The following is a 25,293-nucleotide window of genomic DNA, read 5'->3' as shown; positions in this document are numbered from 1 at the left end:
CGTCCCAGCAGGGCTGGGCTGGGGCTGTGCAGGGGGCAGGGATGGGACCTGGCAGGGGCAGTGCTGAGGTGCCAGGGTGCCACAAAACCGCCCCATGTCCAGACAGACCCTTCTGTGCCCCCTGGGGCAGGTTGTGGGGCCGTGGAGGGTGAGGGGACAGAGGGGGCTGTGCTCCTGCAGTGCCCCACGTGTCACGAGCTTGGCAGGTCTCAGCCGGTTCCCCCTGACCTCCCCACTGGAGAGGACAATGCTGGTGCAAATATTTGGGAAAGCCCAAGAGCCTCTGGCTGTGCCTGATGCACACACAGCCCTTGGGAGGGACAGTGTTGGGGTGTTTGGGCGTTCCTGGGGACACCCTGTGTGAGCCCCTGGCTTGCCCTGCTCCAGTGGCCCATTCCTGGATGGTCGAGCAGGATTTTGCCTCTCAGGGGAATAGTTCTGCCACCCTGGTGGAAGAGGAAACAGGAAGAGGCAATGGGATGGGCAGGGAGCAGAGTGCAGAGCTCCTCCAACCGATCCTGCCCTCCCACTGCTGGGAACACCTCGGGAAGGGGATGCACAGCACTTCCCAGAATTTGGGGGATGGGTTTCAGCACTTTGGACTCGGTGCCAAGACTGAACTAAATCACCCGGGGCTAAGGCGCTGTCGTGACAGAAGCAGTTGGGGGAGGAGGGAAAGGCGGTGCTAGCGAGCGTGGAGGTCTCGGCAGGGCAGCCCCCTCCTCTGCACCCCCTCTTCGGAGCCCTTGGAATCTCCTCCCGACCCTCCAAAGGCTCAAATTACTTATTAAGCCAGCCCTGACACAGGGGGTTCTGACCTTGCTCAAGACCCCAGAAACGGGCTCAGGGCTCTCCCACCTGTGCTTTGGGATCCGTGCAGTGCCAGCAGCTCTCGTGGAAAGGAAGAATTGACGGATTTTTCCTGCCCTGCCTCAAAATAACTGCTCAGCTCTCAGAGCTGGTGCTCTGCGTTGCAACCCCAGCCGAGTCTGGCTCCATCCCCTTTGCCAAAGGGTTTGATCCTCGGGCACAGAGGGGCTGGAGGCGGCTGCAAAGGGCATCGTGCTTCCTCTGAGATGGCACCGCACAAACCCGATGTGCCGGTCCGGTTCCCGGTGTTCCCGGTGGGAGCAGGCACGGCGCAGGCTGGAGCTGTCGCACCGCAACCCTCGGGGCTGGGCAGGGGGTCCGGTGTCCGGTGGAACCGGGAGGAGACCCTGGTAACGTTCTCCAGCAGTGCAGCCCAACCCTCGAGCCAGCGGAGCATCCCCGCAGGAGAAGCGTCTCTGCCGTGGCCGAGAGGAGTCGGTTCCCTCGAGCCGAGCCGGGGTCTGACCGGGGGCCGGGGGCCCTTATTTTGGGGATATCGCCATTATTTTCGGGATGGCCTGGCAGCTGCTTGGCTGGACCTACACAGCCACGCTGGGCAGGATGGGGTGAGGCGCAGCCGGAGCCCAGAGGAATCGTGCGGGCTGGGGGGACACGGCGGGAGGAGCAGGTTCACCCCAAACCCGAAGCGGCTGCAGCGCGGCCCGAGCGCGGCGGGCGGACCGCGAGAGCGGCGGAGCAGGAACGGCTCCAGGCCGGGCCCCGTCTCCATGACACCCGCGTGACCTTTGCCCTTCGCTCCTCCCCGCCCCCGCCCCGCCTCCGAGCGATGATGGACAGCCCTCATAGCCTATCGGAGCGCGTCGCCTCCACCAGCCCCGCCCTCAGTGGTGACGGACATTCCCCGTGATCTATCACATCTGAGTTTCACCTCAAACCCCGCCTCTAGATGTGACGGACAGCTCACTTAAACTATCGCATAGGGCCGCTGCCGGCTGGACTGGGTGGGCGGGTTACTCGTAACGAACCAACCGAAACTCGAGGTTCTGCGGTCGCAGCCAATCAGCGTTAGAGCTCTCGGGGACGGGGCCGGCAGCGCGGCCAATGGGAGCGCGCGCCGGGGCGGCGCGAGGCGCGGAGCGGGGGGGGCGGGGGGGGGGACGGACGGAACGGCGGGGGCGGGCGGGGACAAGATGGCGGCAGCGGCGGCGGCGGCGGCGCGCGCGCGGCGGGGCGGGCGGTAACGGGGCGGCGCGACCGGGACGAGGAACGGGACCAGGGCCGGGAGAGCGCCGGGGGGCAGCGGCCGAAGGGCGGCCCCTGAACTTGGGGGGACGCGGGAGGTGGCGGTTCGGCGGGGCGGAGCGTGGCGCCGGGGCCCGGCCCGGCTCCCCCGCCCGGCGGCGGGGAGGGGAGGGACTCGGCCGCTCGCCCCCCTCCCCCGGTTCACCGTTGGGGCCGGCGGGAGCGGCCGGAGCTGCCTGCGGGGAAGGGCCCGACCCGGGCCGGGAAGGGCCCGGAGGTCACGGAAACCACCCCCCTTCCCGGAGTCCGTCCCGTCCCGGCTCCGGCGCTGATTTTGTCGCACTAAAAGTGTCCTGACCCGTGTCACCCCTCCCTGCCCCACCACTGTGCCCTCCCTGCCCCGGTGACACCTGTGGGAGGTGCGGGAGGAGCCGTCCGGGCCAGGTGGGAATCCCTGGCTGCCCTCCGTGAGTGGCCGGGCACCGGGCAGAGGCTCCCCCCGAACCCCCGGGAGGACCCGGGTGTTGGACACCGGGCAGAGGCTCCCCCGAACCCCCGGGGTCGGCGGGGCCGGGGTGGGTTGTGTTGTCCTGCACCGCTGACACCCGGAGCAGAGGTGGTGACACATCATGTGCCAGGCGGAACCCCGGTGGATGAAGGATGCCCCCGGGAGCTCTCGGTAGGCACCGAAGGCCTCAAACTTTTGTAGGCGAAAGCGAAGACGCGAGAATTGTTTTGGAAAGCTCCTTCAAGGAAACTTGGTTCCAGCTCCCCAACGGCTGAACCCCCGCCTCCGGCCCGTGCTCCCGGGAGGGCGGCGGGGACGCACCTTCCCACCCCGGCTGGGAATCATGAGCTCCTAGGGATGGAAAGTCACGAGAGGGACTGGGAGCTGCTCTGGTTCCACGGGGTGGCCTGACGGCCCGGAGATGACCTAACTCTGCAGGATCAAACTGGGCCCAGTCAAGGCCAATTGACTGGGAAGAGCCCCCGGCAGTGGGACCGGGTCGGAAGCAAAGCGAGTCCCAAACTGAGTGTGTCCCATCACACAGATTTATGTTCTTTTTCAAAGACATTCTGGAGCCAGGCCGGGATCTTTTGGCATCCAACTGACCTGGAAGCAGCTCTTAGGTTTTGCTTTCTTTTTTTTGTTGTTTTTTTTCCCCCTCCTTCTTTTTCTTTGGTTGCTTTTTTTTTTTTTTTTTTTATTATTATTATTCTTCATGTTTGTACAATCTTCTGGATATTTTTTTCCCGAGAAGGAGTAAAAGGGAGTGTTGGAAACTAACAAACAGGATTAAAGCCCTGAGCGCTTAAGGAAAAAAAAACAGGTTAAGGAACTTAATCCAGGATGGATCTGCCGGAGCCCCAGCAGCTGGGAATGTTTGCGGAGAGCGAGCTGATGTCGGTGGGGATGGACACGTTCATCCACCGCATTGACTCCACCGAGGTCATTTACCAGCCCCGGCGCAAACGGGCCAAGCTCATCGGCAAGTACCTCATGGGAGACCTGCTGGGAGAGGGCTCCTACGGCAAAGTCAAGGAGATGCTGGACTCAGAGACCCTGTGCAGGAGAGCTGTGAAGATCCTGAAGAAGAAGAAGCTGCGCCGGATCCCCAACGGGGAGGCCAACGTGAAAAAGTGAGTAAAGAGTTCTGGGAGCTGAGGGGGTGAGCTTGGTCCTTGCTTGCCAGCTGAGCTCCTGTGTTGTTTTAGCTGACAGCGTGGCTCTGCTGTGCAAGTGCTTCCTAATCCACGGGTATTTAGGAATCTCTTCCCTCTGAACAGCAGCCAGCGCTCTGGGTGAGGCTGGGCACGGGGAAGGGACAGGTTCCCAAGGACTGGGACAGTCTGGAATACACCCCTTTGGTGTAATTTACTGGATAAATTAGTGTTTCTTAAAGCAGTTCCTCTGTAAGGGCTCACCTTGCCCAGGTGGTGCTGCCCGGGAAAGGTGTAGGGACACAAACACACCTGGTGTCTTCACAGTCGGGGTTGTTCCTGTTCCTGCCCAGGTGTGTTCCAAAGGCCCTGGAGCTCTCTGTGGTGGCAATTCCTTCTCCCACCCATGTGGAAGGCGCCTGGAACAGGATTTAATATATGGGACACCCCATGGGCACAGGAAGTTTTGGGTTTTTTCCTTTCATTTCTAAGGTCCTTGGGAGGTAACTCAAGGCTCTCCCCAGCTGATTTCTGTGTCTGTAAAATGGGGCCAAGGGTTGTCAGCTCCGTGTGCCTCTGACACACCTGGTTACTCAGGGCACAAAGCCCTCGTGGAAGTGAACCCCAGGAGCAGCTGGATGTGGGGCTGGATCTGTGGGGCTGGTGTGGGAACTTTCCCTTCCCTGGACCTCGCAGCAGCTGCGTCCCAGCCCTGCCAGGAGCTGCTTATCAGCCGTGCAGGAGCCTCTGCAGCCCAAACAACCCATGAGGGTTTATCTGGGCTGGGAGAGAGAAGTCTGAGAGGTCGAAGAGACTCTTGTGCTGTTCTGCTGCGGGTGAGCCCTGACCTGCAGAGTCCTGTGTCTGTCCCTCAGTTTGATTTCCCAGTTTAGCTGTGAGATATTTCACATCCTGTCCCAGCACTGCTGTCAGGGAACTCTCTCACATTGCCTTCCAACCTTTCTTGACAGCCTTGGCTGTGGAATAGTCACATCCCAAGGCTGGGACCTCCCTGTCTCTCCCTTCCTGGCTCGAGTTCAGGATGGAGCAAACTTGGTTAATGTGTAATGAAATGTTTCTTGTTTTTCTGGTGGAGGCTGAGTGCCCCGTCCCTGGGTCCCTCCACGGGCACATCCAGAGCTGCCACTGGGGAACGTGGAGATAGTTTCCTCCTTAGGGAAGCTTTTAATGTAAATTAGGTAAAAAGAGCTTGCCCACATCAGGAGAGTTCCCTGCTCTCAGAGCCATGGGAATGCTCCTGTGTCCTGAGGTGAACTCTGTGCAAGTTTTATTCATGCCCAGAGTGGAGCCGTGAGTATCAGATGGGTCATTAAGGCAGTTATTAAAAGGGGTTTTCTGTGGACGTTTCCTGGCTCAGCCCCACCTGCTCCTAAACATCGAGGCAGATTTTAGGCCTTGCCTTGTACCCAGGGGTTTACTCTAGTTCAAGTTCCTATTTCTGTTCCCTCATCCTTTTCCCTCTGCCCACCTATCCATGTGCTTTATCTGCTGCTTCAGTGGGGAGTTTTAAGGCAGACCTGTTGTATTTTGTGGTCCTCTGGTACTCTGAGCTTATCAGAACCCTTCAGCACTGCTGCAAGAGGGAGTGAAAGCTGTGTCTGCTCCCAGTGTGGAGATATGTGACCAAACCCAGGTGTGTCAGTGGTCAGTGTGGGAGGAACAAAGTGCTGTGGGGTCTCCAGGTAGTGCTGGGCAGGACCCTGACACAGTGTTTAATGTCAACATGGACAGACTCCACTGGAACCTCACTTTGGGCAGCTGTGTTGGAGCAGCTTTGGGGAGTTTACGCCCAAAAACTGCTCCTGTGCGCACAGAACAGCAGGAAATCACTTTGTGGGCTGGATCACACTGCCAGGTTTTGCTTTCTCTCTTGGAATCTGATCACTGAAGTGGTTTCCAGTGTTTCCTACCACACAGGGAAAAGCTGCACGCGAGGTTTGGGTTCTTGGGCAGAGGTGATTGAGTTACTGTGGTGGGCTCCTGCCTCTGCCCCTCACAGCTGTGCTGATGGCGTGTCATCCAAGGAATTCCCTGGAAAACAGTTCCTAGACTGTGGCCCTTGGGTGGTTCCACAAGCAGTAACACACAGGGAGTAGTGAGAGTGCAGTAATGAGCTATGGAGGATTCTCCAGGTCTGAGATGGGCCTTGGGCACCTGGAGATGTTGGGCTGGAAACAGGATGTTAATGCCATCCTTGGGTCACTCCTTGTTGATATCCCAGGCCACAGCCTCATCCCTGCCCCAGCCCTGTCTCCTGGTGTTCTGGAGACCCAGAAATTACAACTAAAATGTGTTTGAGACTTACATAAAATCACATTATTTTTCTCTACCCTGAAATACTCCACTTCTGCCCCAGGAAAATGAGCCCTGAAGGGCTCTCCGAGTCCTGGAGAGGATGTTGGGGGCTTAAGCTTTTAAGACACAGTTTCCTTAAATCTATTGGGAGAATCTCCTTTAGAGCAGGTGGAGGTGGCTCAGTCAGGCAGACACTGCTGGATCTCATCCTTGCAAAAAAAACAAATAGGAGTTTAGTGGGATTGCCAAAAAAAAGGCAGGAAAACCTGGCAGCCTGTGGTTTCAGCAGCAGAGGTTTAATAATGCCGTGTGCTAATAGCCTGACACGTTAATTAAGTGTTTGGGGCTCTGTGGGATCCCAAGTGCCCTGTGCTGTACTTACCACCTCGGCAATTGCTCAGGTTGGAATTTGTGCTCCTTGGAATTCCTCGGAGGGTTAACCTGGGTTATGGGGCTGTGCTGTGACACTTTGTTCCTGGGGTCTGCAAATCCCAAACTGGGAACCTCCAAACAGGGGCAGCTCTGCTGGGGAAGGACTTGCTGGGAGCCCTGGAGGCGTGGGCTCAGGTGGGAATGGGCTGATCCCGTGTTCCTCAGGGAGCCGCGTGGCTCAAGGATTTCCACTGCTGAGCTGGGTGTTTGCTTGGGCTGAGAGGTGAAATGCTCTCCATGGAAGAGCACAGGTTGTGATGGATGTAGAGCTTGGAATGCCAGACATCCCTGCAGGAGCAGGATGTGGATGGATCCTTGGGAGCAGGAAAGAGAAAAAGCGACACCGAGATCTTCCTGGCACTTCCAGCCCTTGGGCTCACACAGTCCTGGAGCAGGTGCTGCGCTTCCTAAGCTCTCAGGATGTTGTGGGAAGAACCTTGTGAACCAAGGGAAGGGAATTAATCTTTTGGCTGCGTTGCGGGGGTTTGTTTAGGCAGGAATGGCTGGGAACAAGCTGTAGGAAGAGCGCTGGATCTCGCAGTGGAGATGTCCAGGAAGGAGAGTCTGCTTTCCAGGCTGCCTTTGGCATCTTCCAAAATGGTGTGGCACATGGAACGAGGGGACGGCTTTGCTATTTACAGTTCTGAGCAACAACACCCCCTGTTATTTGCCAGAGCAGGTACCTTGCAGGGGATAAGTCTTAATCCACCAGGATGAGCTTAATGGATCTGACAGAGCTCGAGTTAGAAGGTCTTTCCCCTCCTTGTCTCCCTCCAAGGGGGTTGTTCTTGGAAGCAGGCCCTGCCCTCTGGCTGTCTGTCTGGTCACGCACTTGCAGTGGGCTGTGGTGGGGTTTTGTTGTTAGTTTTGGAAGAAAAAAATTCAAATTCAGGCCTGTTCTGAGGAGGTGAGACCTATGTTCCGCTACTCGAGGGGTTTGCGAAGCGAAGTGGGACGGGAGGTGACTGGGCTGGCGGTCCCTGCTCCTCAGGCATTCCAGAGCAAAAGAGGGGCTAAAAATAGAAGTAATCTTTCCTCTGGGAAAAGGGCGGCTTGGCCTCTGCCCCAGGGGTGGGGGCACTGCCCTGGCATTTCGGATTGGTTCTCAAAGTCCTCCTGGGGTGGGAGGGAAATCCTTACAGAAATATGAGATATTTATTAGTCCGTTCAAGGCGGGAGGAATTAGTGTTTGTGCTTCCGAGCTGTATTACAGGGAATGAACTGTTGGGATCAGGGTTTTAAATGTGTTCCCGGCATTTGGGCCCTAAAGCAGTTGTGTTGGAGTGTGTTTGCTCCCCTCTGGCAGCCCTGGTTGGAGCCCTCAGCCCCCTCCCTCCATGCTGCAGGATCTCCTCAGCCCCACTCTGACACTGGCTGCAGTTCCTGTGCTAATTTAATCCACTTCAGCCCTTTGGTCATTCCTATAATTAGACTTGCCTGCCATGTCCACGGAACACTTGGGAGCTTTGCTGTGGTATCCTGGGTCTCTGCTCAGCTCTTGGTGGCTTCTTCTAAATCCAGAGTTGAGAAAGGAATCTCTGGCCTTAACTTTGGTAGTGAAATAATTCATACTGCTCAGGCATCCTTAAAAGATGAGTAAGGATTCTCCTTGCACTCCTGCATGGGAGAAGCCTTTCCAAGGAGCAGCTCCTGGTTGTTGCTCAGCTTTTTTGCTGGCCCCAGCTCATTACTGGAGCTGCTAATTGTGCCCATGAGGGGCTCTCAGCTGTCTTTGGGCAGGGGCTCTCACTTCCAAAGCTGTGCTCAGAATTCCTTGTAATGCTGCTTCCCAGAGGCTGAGCTGATGAAGTGTGACCACACTGCTTAAAGCACTCGCCAACATCGCTGTGGAAGGGAGCTGGGAGCGCGAATTTGGGAGCCCAGCACAGCCCAGGATGGAGCAGCAGCAGAACAAAGTGAAAAGCAGGACCTGCACACTGCCAGGCACCAACAGAACCACCCCGACCTGACTGTCCTGCTCTGCCTGTTTCCCCACAGCTGGCATCCAGTGGGATTTTGCAGGATGAGTTTAATGCAAAAGAGACTAAAATGTGGTTTGGGGCAGGTACAAAATCCCTGGAGACAAAGATCAGAAGGTGACACTCAAGGAGCTGGTCCCTGAGCCAAGGGAAGGTGGCTCCTCACTCTTCTACCTTATTTATTCCCCACAAACTCAGCTTAGGTCTCTGAGCCATTCAGTCAGGTTAATTTTGAGTGAAATTTTGGAAGAAATGGAGTTGGGAATAATCTTTTTAAACATAACTTTTTCCTTGTCTCTCCCTGCAGGGAAATCCAGCTCCTGCGGCGATTACGGCACAAAAACGTCATCCAGCTGGTGGATGTGTTGTACAACGAGGAGAAGCAGAAAATATATCCTTTTGCACGGGGCTGTTGATCAGGTTTGAGCTCCCGCTGTTCCCTGCTGTAGTTCTCCTTTTGGGGAAGGCCCTTTTGGATGTTTCTTAAGCTGAATTTTTTGCAGCTAGGTTGCTTTCACTGCTATTAACCATCCTGCCCACCTGGCAGACTTTCCACACAAGCACAAATTCACACAGACACCGATCCAAGGGGATTTTATCCTCACTTTGCTGGATTTTGTGTGACTCTGCCACACTGACAGCACTTTGCCTGGAACCAGTGGGGAGGTTCCTGGACCTGATCCCTTGTAGCATGTGTTATAAATGGATGCTTTTATTTTTTGACAGTGTTTTCTAACTGCCGTCTTCTTATTACAGTACTCCAGAAAAGGAGTAATTTAATTGTGTGCGTTAATTAGATCAAACACTCTGCCACCAGATCATTAGGATAAAGCAGTGTGACAACTTCTGCTTGTGCTGTGGCCTTGACAGAGCGAGGGGACTGTGAGTCAATTACTGATAGAGAGATCCTGTTTAATTAGGTAGAAGGGAGGAGGCAGTGTGGGGAAAAGGAGCCCGAGAGAGACATCGTGTGTTGGTACCAGGTGATGACAACCCAAAACCATCTCTGGGAGATGGGTTCTCTCCAAGGATGCTCTCTGCTGGACTTTCTGAGTCCAGAGTTGGTTCTCAGTGCTTTTCCCTTGCAAGGACAGATTGACTTTGGTTTTTTTAATCTTTCTCTGCTCCTACACTCTCACAAAGTTCGTTCTTCCTTGTGCTGATTCTGGCAATGACTGGGGGAATTTGTTTTCACTGGAACTGGCAGCAGGAATTCATGCATGATTTTGTTCAAACCCTTCTCCAGCTCCTGGCTGGCACGGCCTGTGCTGCATGTCCTGGGCTGTGACAGAGCAGCCACAGAGGGAGCAGGTTTGGGAATGGACCCAGCAGAAAAGGGACTGTGTTCCCTGAGGCTGCCCTGGGAGCAGGGCCCTTAGTCATGCACAGGGCTCTGATGGTTCCTTGCAGGAGGCAGAGTCGGGGTTTTAAGGGGAGATGTCAACTTCCCCCTTGGTGATAAAAAGATAAAAATCCTCATTTCCGGACCAAGCATTATGGGATTGGAGATTGGAGCTGTGGAAGGAAGGATTCTGTTCCCAGCTGAGTGTTCTGTTGCTGGTGGAAGTGCACTGCAGGCTTGAGCTGTTTGTCATAGAGTCTCAGAACGGCTTGGGTTAAAAGGGCATTAAAGCTCATCCCATTCCACCTCCTGCCATGGGCAGGGACACCTTGCACTGTTCCATCTTGCTCCTAGCCCTGTCCTTGGACACTTCCAGGGATCCAGGAGCAGCCACAGCTTCTCAGGGAAACGCCTGCCAGGCCCTCACCATCCTTATAGCGAAGATTTTTTTCTCCTAATCTCCCACCTAACCCCCCTCTCTGTCAGTGTGAAGCAATTTCCCCTTGTCCTGTCACTGCATGCTCTTGTAAAAAAATCCCTCTCCATCTTTCTTGTAGGCTCCCTTCAGGTTAAGACAGCGTTTGAGCAACTCATCTAAAAAAACCTTCAGTGATTTTCTGTGGGGAAAAGGAAAGCTTTGGTAACTGGATTAAAAATATCAACGACTTTTAGTAGTGAAGGGCTGTTTGCTGGCCTGCTGTGGCTGAGAGTGCGGAGCTGATGGTGAATGGAGAGCTCATCCAGGCAGAAAATGAACCCAGTTCCACGAGCAGCATCCCAGGGATCCTGTTACCAGTGTGTACAGCTGAGTTTAGGAGCAGAACCCCCTGAGGAGGAGAACTGAGAGCTTGGGGCACCTGTAATAGATCTGCTCCAGGCTGGAAGTCTGTTCTCTAATCTGGCTGATCAACCTGAAGTGGATCAGTGACCAGGGAGGGGTGAGGAGCAGCCTGGCCGGTAATGACACCCAGCCAGGCTGTCCTTGAGCCTCTTCGCTCCCTGGGAGCTGATTTGGATTATCTGCCATCACTGCTCTTCTCCTGACAGTTGGGGAGTTGATGTCTTCCACATCACTCTGGTAGGAGTAGTTCACAGATTTCTTCCAGAGTATGGAAGGGTAGGAATGAATTTTGTGAGTTCTTACTTCTGTTCTCCTTTTTATTGATTTACTGTGATTGGTTTAGTGTCTTCGTGCCCGTCATAAAATCTTGTTTAGGGTATGTTTAGAGTATTTTAGGGTCTCTCTGAAGTGCAGCTCATGGGGATTGGAGCAGGAATTTAATGAGTTTTCAGTGTTTGGAGCTGCTAAATAGAACATGCTGGAAAAGGGCAGCAGAGTCTTCAGCCCAAATCCCCACACAGGGCAGGACTCTCCCTTCTGCCTCTTCCACCTCAGGTGGCTTCTTGGGACAAAAGTAACTTATTTTGGGCTTAGGTTAAGGAGACTCCTGCCTGGAGGAATAAATGACCATGCTTGGGATTGCAGGGGAGCCCTGGCAGCCTCTGCTCTGTCAGGACACTCCCCAGTGTCCCTGGGTCTGTTCTCCCAGGCCCCTCGAAGCCAGGCTTTGCCTTCAAAAGCCCAGGGAGAGGAGGAATCAGGCAATTACAGCATCAGGCAGTCTGGTTCCCATTGTTTGGCCCCAACATTAAAGATTACAGAGATAAAAACTGAAATATGCTGCGAGGGAACAAATGCTGCAAAGTGCCACCAGCCCTTGGCATTCTGTTGTAACTGTTTTTATCCATGTGGTTTCAAAAAGCTTCTCCCAACTCTCCAAGGATCCCTTTTCCTGCTACTGGAATACTCCAGTGGAGCTGGGGATAAGCAGCAGCTGTTCCGTGGAGCACACGACTGGGTTCTTTGGGACAGGGAATGAGGAATAACCGACTTTGGGGAGGGTGGTGGGAGCTCACTGTCATCTCAGGTGCAGAACACCCAGGGCACTGGGGGAATGGGCACAGCTCTTGTGCCAGGGAGTTCCCAACTTTCTGTGCCCACTTCAGGGTATTTCCCTGTTCTCTGCCATGCCGGTGAGATCTCCAGCTTGTTTTCCGTGGAGTTCCCATCCTGTTCCAGGTCTGGTCACGGAGCTGCAGATGCTCATTTGGCAGAAGGATTTTCCTGTAGGTGCTTTCCTGTCCTGTGGGAGCTGGAGGAACATCCCTCAGTACCTGGGGAGTGCAGCCCTTCCCTCTGGGATGGGGCTGCTGCCCATCTGAGGAATGTTCAGCTCTGAGGAGTTAACCCTGGCGCTTCCTTAACTCTGCCCTCACGTATATGGTGATGGAGTACTGTGTGTGTGGGATGCAGGAAATGCTGGACAGTGTCCCAGAAAAGAGGTTTCCAGTGTTTCAGGCTCACGGGTAAGTTCTGTTCCTCTCCTCACTGCGTCCTCTCGAAGTGGAGAGCACGTTCTGCTCTGCTCAGGCTGAGTTTGCAAACCTGGCTTTGTACAATGATTTCATATCTTACACCCGTGCAAAAAAAAAAAAAAAAGTTAAAAGCTCTTGAAGTGGCCAGCAGGGATTGCCCTGAGATTCTGGGAGGAAAACCATCCTTCTGTAGATTTTTCTGTTATTTTTGTTTTACCTCCTGAGGTGCCCAACAGCTCCCCTTGGTCCCTGTACTCCTGCCTTGCCAAGGGGTGTGAGGCCGGAATCTCCTGTCTAAATGGAGGTCAAGCCACAGTTCAGTGTCAAAAAAGACTTTGAAGGCCTTGGGATGGATTAGGGATTGGCAATATCCAGCAGGATCTGGTGGCTGGGGTAGTTAGCTGGGATAAGCTAGAGCCCCTTTCACTACTCAAGGAAAGAAACCTGAGAATTCTGGGAATAGATACAAAAACACTGTCAGGATCAAATCAGGGCAGAGCAGCAAATCTGTGGCAACTACGTAATTTTGTGGTCATATTTTAACTTTATTTTTAGAGAATTCTGAGGTTGCAGACAGCCTAAGTGAAATTCAGGCACATTAATGTTATTTCTGGGTATTATGAGATGAAACACTTGCCTCTACAACTGCCAGGCTGTATGTGGGTTACAATGAAAGCCCAGAGTCTCTGACCACAGCAAAAAGCTCCTTTCTACTGGCTAAAAGTGTTTGATCTTTTTTTTTTTCCCCCTCTGCCTCTCTCTGCAGGTACTTTTGTCAGCTTATAGATGGCTTAGAATACTTGCACAGCCAAGGGATTGTCCACAAGGATATAAAACCGGGGAACCTCCTGCTAACAACCAATGGGACACTAAAAATATCTGATTTAGGCGTAGCAGAGGTATGTGAGAAGCACAGCAAAGTCAGAATGGGACGTTCTAGATTGAGGTCACCTCCGTGGTGTCATTGATTTATTGTGCGTTTAGGCTTTTGTTCTGTTGCACTTGCAGAGGGCTCTAAATGACTCTGAATATTTATTGCAATTGGCAAAGCACTTCTTTTAGTAACAGCAGGAAACCTCAGGAAGCACACAGAGAGGGAAGATGTCAATCTTGGATGAGCCCAAAAGTGGGGGGAAATGGGGATGAGCTACAAAACCTTATCCTTCTTTTTGTACAGAGACTGTCTTAGGTAGGAGAGGTGCAGGATTCGTCACTGTGGCATGTGGCTGCTGCGGTGGCATGATCTCATCACCTGTAGATGTTCAGTGGATGAGTTTTCCCCTTTTGTTTCCCAGGTGGAACTTTTCCAAGAGTCACAGTTTGTTTTCCTTGGAAGCCTGACACTGTTTGGTCTCTCCTGCCGCAGGCATTGCATCCGTTTGCGGAGGACGACACGTGCAGGACGAGCCAAGGGTCGCCAGCATTCCAGCCCCCAGAAATTGCCAATGGCCTTGACACCTTTTCAGGCTTTAAAGTCGACATCTGGTCTGCAGGGGTGACGCTGTGAGTGCCCAGGAGCCCCCAGGAACTTCCTAACTAATGACACCCGCAGATAGCTCGGTCCTGATGGCCCAGCTCTGCCATCACCCCTCTTGTGTGGTGGAGGGAGCTGAGAGGGGCGTGCTGCTCGCTCCTGTGGGTGGGTCTGTGCTCCCCAGAGTACCTGCAGTTCTGCACAAGGGGATCTTTGCTCTCCAAGAGTGGCTCTGCAGCTGTTGCTCAGCCCCCAGAGGCACAGCCAGGGCAGTAACAGAAACCACAAGTATCTCCAGTGTTTATTTTTATGTTTTTACTGTCCCAGACTGTCAGGGAGATGTCCTGGTGGTTTTGACCCCTGTGAATGAAAAGCTGTGATGAAGGCAGGCTGTGCTTAAAGAGGTTTTGCACATACTGCCAAATATTCCTCTTTTGGCTTCCTCTTGGCTGCTTTTGGCTCACGTAGTCAGGTAAGAACCGAATACCTGTGTGCTGCTTCTCATCCTGCTTCTCCTGCCTTCACAGATACAACATCACAACGGGTCTGTACCCTTTTGAAGGGGATAATATCTATAAATTATTTGAAAACATCGGGAAAGGCGACTACACAATTCCAGAGGATTGTGGTCCTCCACTCTCAGACTTATTGAGAGGTGAGTCTCCCCTGCTGGTTCCCGAAGGATGATATTTAGAGATGCAGCAACTCCTCAGCTTGCACAGTGCATGGGATCCTGTTAGTCAGGGAGGTTATAACAGCCTTACAAGACTGGCAGATCTTCAGCACTGGCGTTTTCCTGAGATCCACTAACCCCCTGCACACTGTGTAGAGTTGGCTCTTGCATTGTTTCCTGTGCTCTGAGAAGCTTTTACATCTAAAGACAAAGCCCACAAGAGGTTAAATTTAACATGGCCATAACAGCATTGATGCAGGTTTGGACAGTGAGAGCACTCAGATGCTGTGTCCAGGCTGTCCCTAATGTCACACGCTGAGTACTCGGGGTCTGCTGTCCCTCCTCATCAACCTCTGCTCTTGTCTCAGTCCCATTTGTCTCCTTCCCCCCAAATTCAGAGCTGCGGAATATTGGAGCAGTGCCCAGTTTCACAGCAGGCCTGGGATAGAGCCAGGAGTGGCACTTCCTGGGGAGAAAGTTGTGGGGATTTTGTTGTTTTGTTGGTTTTTTTTTTTTTAAATTCCTATCACTTATTGCAGCAGTTTGAGGTTTAGTGCTGAACAGTCTCTGCCTGTGGAATCTGAGTGGTTCAGGCAGGGCAGCAGCTGTGAGCCCCTTTAGCAGGAGCTGGGGTGTGATTCCAGCCTGTGGGAGAGCCTGACCGGCATTCCCAGTGCCTCCTGGGCAGCAGAACGGCCGGGTGCAGCCATGCTCCCCAGCCCTCAGCAGGCTCATCCTTTCTCTTCAGCTCTTTGTGAGGAATCAGCCCCCAAATGTGGGATGTTTGTCTTGTTTCTCATTGATTTTCCTGATCCTAGTGCTCTGTGGGGTTGGTGAGGGATTGGGGGGCAGTGAGTGCCTCGCTGCTGGCAGCGTGTCAGCTCGGCAGGGCCCCGGGCTCGGTGCAGGGCCACAGCTGCAGGATCTGTGCAGGGACACAGCTCCAGGATCGGTGCAGGGACAAAGACTTGGAGCCGGGACACGGGCTCCGGGCTCGGTGCAGGGCCACAGCTGCAGGATCGGTGCAGGGACAAAGACTTGGAGCCGGGACACGGGCTCTGGGCTCGGAGCAGGGCCACAGCTCCGGGCTCAGTGCAGAGACACAGCTCCAGGATCGGTGCAGGGACATGGGCTCAGTGCAGGGACACAGCTCCAGGATCAGTGCAGGGACATGGGCTCAGTGCAGGGACACAGCTCCAGGATCGATGAAGGGACAAAGGCTTGGTGCAGGGACTCAGGCTCGGAGCACAGCCCCGGTTCCAGGCTCGGAGCACGGCCCCAGCTCCTGGCTCGGTGCCGGCCGTGCCGGCGGCAGGTGGTGCTGTCAGTCCGAGTTCTTCCGCTGCCGCCGCCGGGGCTCCCCCGGCCCCTCGGCACCAAGGAGCTGCCAGACCCCCGCAGCCCCCCTCGGAGGCTATTTTCGCTTCCCTGGCCCCACGCCAATGATGAAATCAGTTATTTCCATGTGTTTCCAAAAGCATTAGACAGCTTTAGCAGCTTTCCAAAGGCATTACATAAGGCAGCGCTTCCAATGGCGCTGGGTACAGCTGGGATCCGGCTGCTCGTGGCCCGATGTGCTTCACGTTGGACCTGCCAGCCCCGGGGAGCAGTGGCCTGAGCTCCTTGTGGCCTTTGGCTTGTGACTGCAGACTCCAAACGTGGCCTTTTAACGAGCTGGGTGTTGCCCAAATGGAGCAAATCCCGCAGTCCTGTTGGTCCGGCAGCAGTTTTCCTGCAGCATCCAGCAGAACTCCTCAGAGGTTTGCGATCAGCCTCTCAGCTGCACTTAGTGCTTCCCCCAGGGAAAAGGAGCATGGCAGATTTCTCTTTTACTGTGCTGAGGATATTGACAGCTTAAAATCTTGTGCTTCATTAGCACAATAACTCCCCTCCTAGTTCTCTTCCCACCCCTGCATGAGATCTGGAGCCAGAATTACCTACTCTTCCCTCTGCCTGATTTTACATGGAAGAGCCTTGAATCTGGTGCCCTTTGTCCATCTCTTACAGCCTGAGTCTCCTCTTGCATCCTCACTGCTGTCAGTTTGTCTGTCTGCATCCCTTCTGTGCTCGTGCAGCAGAGAGGTGGGAGTCAGTGGGTTTGGCGAGGAGAGGAGCTTGTCTGGGAGGAGGTGGCTGCACCCCTTTTCTTATCCTCTCTCCCACCTGAGAACAGTCTCCCACCCCTCATCTTGCTGTGTACAAGCTGCTACAGTGCAAAAGCCTCTGATATTCTCCTTGCTTGGTGTGAGACACATTTTCCAGTGGTCAGCATGCCAGGTGGCCTCGAGGGGGATGAATTTTGAGGTGGGAGTGCCCCAGCTCTGGCTGCTCTGGAGGTCTGAGCAGCTCCCCAGCATCTGCTGAGGCCCAGGGCTGAGCTGTGCAGCGGTGGCACCACGTAGCTATGGTGACAAACCTGGATGCTTTATTTAGTTCCTGCTTTTCCTCCAGAACATCTGCATTTCCTGGTGGGTGCCCGCTCCTCCTGCAGCAGGCTGGAGCTGAATCCATTGCCTGTGATCAGATACTGTCAATGGCTGTGTTTGTGTCAGCAGCACAGACACCCCCAGCTCAGCTCTGTCGCTCTGGCGGTTTTGTCTCATCTTTGTGTTGCTTTGAAAGGCTCTAAAAGCCCTCTCAGGGCTGAGAGTGCCTGGTCTGGGTTTGAGTGATGCAGAATTCAGTGCAGCAAAGTGCTCATTTCCTCTGTCTGCCAGGGCTGTGCTGACCACAGGCCCCACAGCCGGGCTGTGAAGCAAACACAAACACGATTTGTAGGGTTTTTTTGTTCTTCTGTTGACTACTTTTGTAGTGCATCTTTACTTTTTCTTCCCCTTGAGCTTGTTCTTATCTTCATTCCCCTTTTCCAGAACTGCAGAGTTTAGAGGACTTAAAGCTCCAGTGGTATTTGGCTTGTAAAGAGACTCTCATGACAGTATATCCTCCAGATTAGTTGGGATGCTGCTCCTCGTTTTGTCTCCCTAATCAGGGATGAAGCTTTATTTATACTCTTCAGGGACGGAAAGAAGAAGGGCTGGTGCTGTTTTGTGTGTGCAGTCAGGAGAGATGTGTCAGAGTGGAAGAGTTTATAAATAGCTTTAAGGTTCTTCTGGCAGCATCTGCCCGTGGCTTATCAACTCCTGTGCACTTTGCTTCTGGACCAGAAAAATGCACAAGGTCAGCTTTCCTCCTCCTGGTCTAATAGACTTTTACTGGAAGAGGAAGCTTTGAGGCTGCAGCTCTGCATTAATCAGCATCTGGATTGATTTCCAGGCCCTGTGACCTGGGACATGGTGGTTGGATCCTCAGCAGTTTGTTTTCTCACTTCCATGACCTTTTCCTTGCTGGGACAGCGAGAGGATGTGTCCTGATGACAGTGGGATGTTTTAATCCTGCTGTGGCAGGAGTCCCCAGGGCTGTCTGTGCCCATCCAGAGGCCTGTCCTGGGTCACAGGCTCGAGATTTGCCTGCAGAGGGAGTTTGTGGCCAGAGCAGCCGGCTGAGTGCAGGGAGAGGGGGAAGGTCCTGCCTCATTTACAGACTGGCCTCACGCTGCTTTTACAGTGGCTGTTAAATGTTGATCCAAGTTGGAGACTGCAGCGGAATCCAGGTTGAGTTTGTTAACCTTGCTGTTGGATTTCTTCCTGCTTCTCCAGTCCCACACGTGAGGCTGTCATGTGTTCTGAACTCCAGGAATTCTGCCCTGGAGCTGTGCCTGTCCAGGATCACTGAGTGTGTGGGCTGGGGGTTGTGAGGAGCTCAGGGCAGATCCGTGATCTCCGGTTTCTGGGTTGTCACTTGATGTGATTTGAAAGGGTTTTGAAACTGTTGATGTGCTGCAGAGGACACGATACCCCTGTCTGGGCACCACTGTGCCGTGTCTGTCCTTATCAATTTAATACCTGATAATTCTCCATGAGAGGACTTCATACTCCAGGAATAATTTCCTCATGGAAAGGGTTGTCAGGCACTGGAAGGGGCTCCCAGTGAGGGTTGGAACCCCCATCCCTGGAGGTCTCCAAGGAACACCTGGACGTGACCGTGCTCTGCTCTGCATGCCGAGGTGGGGATCAGCCGCGGGTTGGGCTCGGTGATTCTGTGGCACCCCTGTGTGAGCACAGCGAATCCTCTGGGAATACCAGGGAGCAGAGGTGGGAGCTGGGCCTCCTGAAGCCTTCCCTGGCACAGCCTGTCCCATCCCTGCTCACAGATAAACTCCAGGGAAGTCTTTACCCTAAATGGCCGCAAGCGGCGGCTGCTGCGGGCAGACGCTCCGGGATGACTTGCCTGGTGAATAGAACATGATGTTTTGTCTTGCTGAAGCCTCTCTTCAGCGCAGGACTTGAGCCACGGAGCTGCCACGAGTGACTCAGAGCTGAATGTACGAATGTACATTTTCAGCTGGGACGCTTTCCGTTTTCTTTCAGATGCTGCCCCAAATGCGGTCATTTTTCATTCAAGTAAAAATTCCTTTCGCTCTGTTATTTTCCTTCTGCCTTTTTAATGGCTTGAGAGCAGCAGCTCCCTGTGCCATGGTTGTTTGTGACTACTGCTCTTGGGCCTCTTTTAATCATTTACCTTAAACAACTTCTCCTGCTTGTACCGGTTTCATCTGGTAAATGCCTTAAATTTCAAAAACACCTTGAAGTGTGTTTTTTAAATAAATCAATGGGGGGAGTGGGTGGTGTCCTGACTTCCCTGTTTCTGACTGCATTAATAAGAGAAGCCAACCAGTACTTGTTCTTGTCCCCTAAACTTCATGTGAGAGCTCTTTGCAGCCCTATTTCTTTAAAAAAAAAAAAAAAGCCAGCTCATTTGAGCAGCTCAGCTGTGAAACTGTCTGATCATCTTATTAATAGGTTCTGTAATTAGGTGTGGGATTTTTTTTTTTTTTTTCTCCTCTGAACTTATTTCTTTTTCTGTAAGGTGAGGAGAAATTCCATCTGAACGTGAGAAAACTCCTTTGCTGCCAGGGTTGAGCTCTGGAACAGGTTGCAGTGTGGAGGAGTTGTAGAGTTTCCATCCTCAGAGACCTTCAAAACCCAGTCCAAACAATCCAGAGCTGTGAGGAATTGTGCTCTGAGGACTCCAGTGCCTCGAGCTCCTGAGCCAGGAACCTGACCTGTGACCTGGAGAGCTCTTCCTGGATGGCTTTAACCTACTTCATGTGATGTCATATGGGTCAGTGATCCCAGCTGCCTTAAAGCTCTTAATGCTGTCACCAGCATGGATAAACCTTCCCAAACTGCCAGGGCAAAGTGTATTTTGGGTTCTGGGGGCGAAATAACTTCAGTCTTGCCCCACTGTACTGTCCTATCCCCCCTCTTTGCCCTGATCTGTTGTGATATGAACAGACTGACAGGGAAGATGTCTGGAGCAGCTTTTGGTATCATGTGTGCTGTGGTGATTTATCTCTTCCATGACCTTTGAATTGTAGGATCTCTTGTACTTGTACAAGTACTCCTGCTTGTACTGGGATGTCTCTTTGCAGCCCTCACTTCCCAAGTGTCCCCCCAGATGTTTCCCCCACTCTGTGTTCTCAGTGTCTCCTTGTCCTGGCTCTTTCCAGCACTCTGCACTGTTTGCTCCTGTCCTGACTTTCTGAATTCCTGTTTGACTGTGAGTTCTGCTTCCTAGACTTTTCTGTTGGATGGGTTCCTCCTTTTCCAACCCATCTCCAAAGCCTCATTCTTCACGCAACCTGTGCAAGACTCGACAGTGCAGCTGCTTCAGGAGCAGCAGGGGATCATCCAGGAAGAGCAAAGCTCCTTGTAGCATTCAGCCATGAGGCTTTGTTAATGTTCATTAGGTGAATATATTCCTGGAACCTTCACTGGAGAATGTCTTGGACGCTGCTGGATGGAACTCTCAGGGTTCCATTGACTCATTTCTGAAGAAGATGGCAAAGTTTGCTCCTTCCCTTCTGTTGAGCTGTGACGCTTCTGAAAGGCAGTGGAGCGGAGTGGGCATCCCAGGAGGCTGTTTAAGGAATCCACCTCCCTCTCTCCCAGGAAGAATAGGGATGAGCTGCTTTTCCTCTCCCCACTCTGCTCACCACCCACCCCAGCTACCTCAGCAGATGATCCCAGAAATCCAAATGCTGGCCAGGGCACAGGGATGGATAATTTTTTTTGTTGTTGGTTCTCCCCGGCTGCACCTCAGAGTAGAATTCCACTAGACCAGAGCATCTGGGACAATGAGCAGGTGGATGTACGCTGTGCCTGAGGCTTTGGCTCTTCCATGGAGGAGGTTCAATGGAATTATCTCTGAAATGCAAAATCTTGATGCTCTTTGCTTGGAGACTTTCTTGGAGCTGTGGTCAAGGGCTGGACAAGCCTCAGTCCCTGCACTGGGAGGGAGGGAGGGAAGGGCTGTACCCGCTTTGCTGGTGGGAAGCTGAGGGACAGCCTGGAACAGGTCAGCAATGGAACTGGGACTTTATGCTGAGTTTCCTGTGGCTGATGGAGTGAATCCTGCCTGGAGCTGCCAGGGCTGGACACAGCATGGCTGTCAGGGAGGGAGGGAAGGGCAGAGCTTTGTGCTTCTTGGCTTTGACTCAGCTGAGAGTGTCTGTGATCACACCTGGACTTTTTTCCTTCTTTGCAGGGATGCTTGAATACGACCCAGCCAAGAGGTTCTCAATACAGCAGATAAGGCAGCACAAGTGAGTGTTACCAGTCCTCCTCTTCCTCCTCTTCCTGCTCCTCCTGTACCTCTGCTCCTGCTCTCACCTTCTGTTTCCTTTCGACACCAGACACATGGAAGTCACTAGATCTCCTTCCTCCAGCTCTGCTGGGGCTCTGGCAACCTGCTCTTGGCTTTTTATTTTTTTTATTTTTTTTATTTCTCCTATTAGAGCATCCGGTGAGGCACTGGAATTGCTAACCAGTAAATAAGGAATATGTTGGAAGTCTGTTTGTGGCATGCCTGCTTCTGGATAATTGAGGGTTCTGGATAATTTTTTCCAGAGGCCAGCAAGTACTAATGGAGCAGAACAGGAGGTCCTGAAGGCTGTGTTGTTGAAGTAGGACTGTTCAGTTACGTGTGTTAGTTCTGGCCAGTCTGGGGACAGAAATATCCCCTGGTATTTGCTCCATATGGAGTCAGTATGTGGAAAAGCGTTCCAGGACAATAGGAATTTTTTTTTTTTTTTTCTTCCTCTTTAATATCACAGTCCTCCCTCCCCCATATCCTCCCCCATTTTCCGTGCCGTAGTCAGGGGGGGAAATGCCCCGTTATCACTGAGGGGGTTTTTTTTAAGGATCTGTTTGAACACGCTGGCTCCGAGCAGAGATTTCCTGGGCGGATAAAAGTACAAGAACAAAAAGCATCATGAGGCTGCTTCACTGCGGAGGCTGCATTAGCTTATCTCCTCTTGGTATGGGAAGTGCTTCTGAGGACAGGCAGAGCTGCCTCTGGACTGCAGCTGCTTGGCCTGTGAGCCTGCCCAGATCCTTCTGGGAGCTGTAAAAGCAAGGATGTGGTCCAGGGTGGTGCTGAGCCCGCTCCACGCTGCAGGAACAGCCCTGCTTTCCTCTTGTGTCCTTGGAAAAGCCATGTGCTGTCAGGTGATGGTGCCTGGGAGGTGCCCAAGGAGCCACAGCCAGAACCTGAGAGGCCTGATGTGCACTGGGGCTCCACAGGGAGTGAATGGGACCAGATCCAACAGGGATTGGAGCGACCAGAGTGCAAGCAGGGCTGGGGGGCAGGGTTTATGGAGCTGCCCACGTGATTAATTAAGTGTAAGGACAACTCTTGTCGTAGCCAAGCCCCGTGCCTGGGTTGTTTTAGGGGCTCTGGGCACTGATGGGTGCAGGCATCTTCCATTCACGTGCCTCCCAGTGGCAGTGACCAGAGGGGATCAGCTTGCCATGCTTTGTCAGGAAGCACTGCAAAGAAGCAGGAATTAATTCTGTGGAGTCATCAGTAGGTGTTGAGAAAAGCACTAAAAGCACTTCCCTTCCTGTGGCTGCAGTGGCCACCCCTGAGCTCAGGAACTGCTGGAGCCCTCATGGGTCACTGCCGGGTGATGGAGCTGGTTCTCCAACCCCAGATACTCCTTTTTGCCCTCCTCCCACATGGCAGTGATTTTTTGTGTCAGCGTTGCCCAGCGGGAAGCACAGAGGAGTCTCCAGAGACGCTGCCTGTCGTTAGAGAGCCGCAGAAACTGGAGCACACCCCTGGCACGGGGCAGGCACCGAGCTCCTCGGCTGCTGTGCCGAGGCTTTTCATCCCACAGCACCGAGAGGGGCTGAGGAAAGGCTCTACCTGCAAACCCAGGAGCATTTCCAAGGCTTAGGCTCTTATTAGTTTTGTGTGAGCTTAGCCAGTGCTTCTTAATAGGCTTTTCTCCCCTATTAGTAATTGCCTCCTTCCTCCTGCTGTGGCATCTCGTAATTACATCAAGCACGGCAGAGCTTGTGGCCTGGGCCCTGGATGTGTCTGTCCAGCTTCTTTTTGTGCTAAAGAATCCAGAGCTTGGTTCTCCTGCCTTTTCTTTAAATAGAAGCTTAGCCCTGATGCTTAACCTGACCCTGTTTTTTTTTTTTTTTTCTTTGTAAATGGAACACAGCAGGCAGCCATTCGGGTATTGACAAAGGGGTTTGGGAAAGCACTTTAGTAAGAAGAGGTTTGATTTCTAGAACCCTTGGATTTCGTGTATTGAGGAGAGTAAATCATTAATGATTGTGGGTTTCTCTACACTCCTCCCCCCAAAAGCATGTGCTAGGGACAGGAACTAAACCAGAGAAACATCAAGCAACTTCCCCAGGCTGCCCTGCTGGGATGGATCCTGTCTCAAACCAGAATCACCCCGTGCCTTTCCATGCTGCTGGAAGTCTCCTTTTATGTCTTTGAGCTGCTGTTCCCGGGGACTCGCTCATATGGACAGTCAGGATCATCAAAGTGCTCTGAAATCAGCAGGAGCAGCCCCTGGGCAGCAGTTTTGCACTCAGGCTGCTGGACCAGGCTCGTGCCAGGGTGGTGGGAAGGGGCAATGTTCCCCTGCCCTGTGGGAAGGGTGATCCCAAGGGAGGTATCACAGTGAGTGTCCTGCAGCCAGAGTTGGGGCTCAGGATCCATCCTTCCCCGCTTCACCTTCCATAAAGTGTGAAGGCCCTTGCAGTGGGATCAGGGATAGAATCAGTGGCTCAGGGGCACTGAGAAAGCACCAAGAGAGCACACAGTGCTATTCCATAGGGAGCAGAGCTGCAGGAGGCAGGGAAGGCATCCAGGCAGCCCAGCAATGGTAATCCAGCCATTCCTCCCATTATTCCTGTCAGCTATCCCAAATGCTTTTGCCCTGCAGCAGCAGAGGAATGCTGGAGGGAAGTCTGCTGAGTTTCATGCCTGCCAGCTGTCTTCCTCCCTCCTCACTCCTGCAGCTGAAATGCATTAAACTCTTGTCTCTGCACTTCTTCTGGAGCGGGACAAAGCAAAACGCTGCTCTGTTCAACCCAGTCCGTGCAGAGCAGAGCTGGAAATGGAGATGAGTTAAACTTCTCCCAGCCTGTCATCTCAGAGCTTAGGAACTGCCAGAAGCTGACCCCTGAAGAGCAGTGGAAGAGCCTGAAAACCTTCTTTCCCTGGAAGGATCCGAGTGGGATGATGTTTGCTGGAAAACCAGCGCTCACAGCTCAACTTCCAGAATATTTGGTGCTCCTGGGATGGGGATTGTAGGGCAGGGAGGAAAAGCTGCCAAGAGCCAGGGAGTTCCAACCTCTTCCCTTATGGATTATCCACCACCTCCCCTCTGCCCCGTGCTTTTGCTGAAGGGCTTCCTGCTCATACACTGCATTTTGTTACTAATTCACTGACCTGCTGCAGCACTTAAAGTGATGAAGTGGATGCAGAATTCTACCTCTGTCCCTTGTTTCCAAGGCAACCATCTTCCCTTCCCTCGCCACAAGTGTCACACTTAATTTGTTCAGGCGCGGATCCGATTGCAGGAGTTCATAGCACGAGAAGGGAGGCACTTCCACCTTTTATTAGTGGAGGTGCAAATTAACCTGCAGGGCTGGGGTCTCCTCCTGGAGCTGCTGTGCTGCCTTCCCCAGCACCTGTGGGGTTTGGAGAGTAGCTCTGGGATGCTGTGCTGTTCAAACCTGCGTTCCAAACCCCTTGGAAATCGGTGTGGTGCTGCTGAGGGCTCCTTTGCAGGGGCTGACTGTGCTCCTGGGCTGTGTTTGAGGAGGGGAGAGCAGCTTCTCTGAGCCTCTGCTGCTGCCTGTGCACCTGTGGGCTTTCTCCATCCCTTCTCTATAGTTCCAGGCAGTGATCTCCCCTCAACAGGACACAAAGAAGCATTCCTCTTCCTTCGTGAGGCACCTGGCTCAATCTCCTGCCCTCTGGCAGCGCATGGAAGGGATCTTTCCTTCTTTCACCCACATTCTGCAAATGAGTTTTGTAACGTGGTGTGTTAAAGGCCTGAATCTCCAGAACTCCTTGAAGGAGTCCGAGCCATCCCTGCCACCTTTGGTCCTACCAGGGAGAAACTGCTGTTTTCTTGCTTTTGTTTGTTCTGAACCTGACTGAAGAGCTTGGAGATCTCTTGAACCAACAAGAGCTGGAACGGCGATTGCAGGGACACTGCTGGCGTGTGTTGCCTTTCCCTGGGACATTGTGTGCCTTCCACGGTTGCCTGTGAGGGAGCTGAGCTAAACTGGAACCCTGTTCATTGCTGCTTGTGGTGACAGTGACCTTCCAGGGAGCTCGAGGCCCTTACATGGCATCACAGGAGGTGGAGAATCGCTCGTCCTGACCCTGGCTGGCAGGGCAGGGATCTGCAGCTTGGCATCTGCTCTCAGAGAAAACCATCCCCGTGCAAACCAAGCCAACTGCAATGTTTGTGACCCAAATGGGAAGTGAATAGCTGGGAGTGTTGGAAAGCTGCAGCTGTGCTTACAAGATTCTTATTTTAACCTTGCTTTATACCGGGACTTGAAAAGAGCAGGGGGAGGACTTGTGA

General features: G+C 53.2%; 1 protein-coding gene across 1 annotated transcript in view; it reads left to right on the top strand.

The window, feature by feature from the left end:
- Positions 1 to 2,235: 2,235 nt before the first annotated feature.
- The window catches only part of STK11 (serine/threonine kinase 11), a 32,066-nt gene continuing 9,008 nt past the window's right edge, over positions 2,236 to 25,293 (top strand). The window contains exons 1-7 of the mRNA XM_040086538.2: positions 2,236 to 3,714; positions 8,770 to 8,853; positions 12,082 to 12,171; positions 12,947 to 13,079; positions 13,547 to 13,683; positions 14,182 to 14,309; positions 20,934 to 20,991. Of these exons, the coding sequence (XP_039942472.1) occupies positions 3,425 to 3,714; positions 8,770 to 8,853; positions 12,082 to 12,171; positions 12,947 to 13,079; positions 13,547 to 13,683; positions 14,182 to 14,309; positions 20,934 to 20,991 (920 nt within the window). The 5' untranslated portion in view covers positions 2,236 to 3,424. The remainder of the gene's footprint in view (positions 3,715 to 8,769; positions 8,854 to 12,081; positions 12,172 to 12,946; positions 13,080 to 13,546; positions 13,684 to 14,181; positions 14,310 to 20,933; positions 20,992 to 25,293) is intronic.

This window comes from Hirundo rustica, chromosome 26 (assembly GCF_015227805.2).
Source record: "Hirundo rustica isolate bHirRus1 chromosome 26, bHirRus1.pri.v3, whole genome shotgun sequence".
Lineage (NCBI taxonomy): Eukaryota > Metazoa > Chordata > Aves > Passeriformes > Hirundinidae > Hirundo > Hirundo rustica.
Note: the sequence above shows the minus strand (reverse complement) of the source record. Positions and strands in the feature narration are given on the sequence as shown.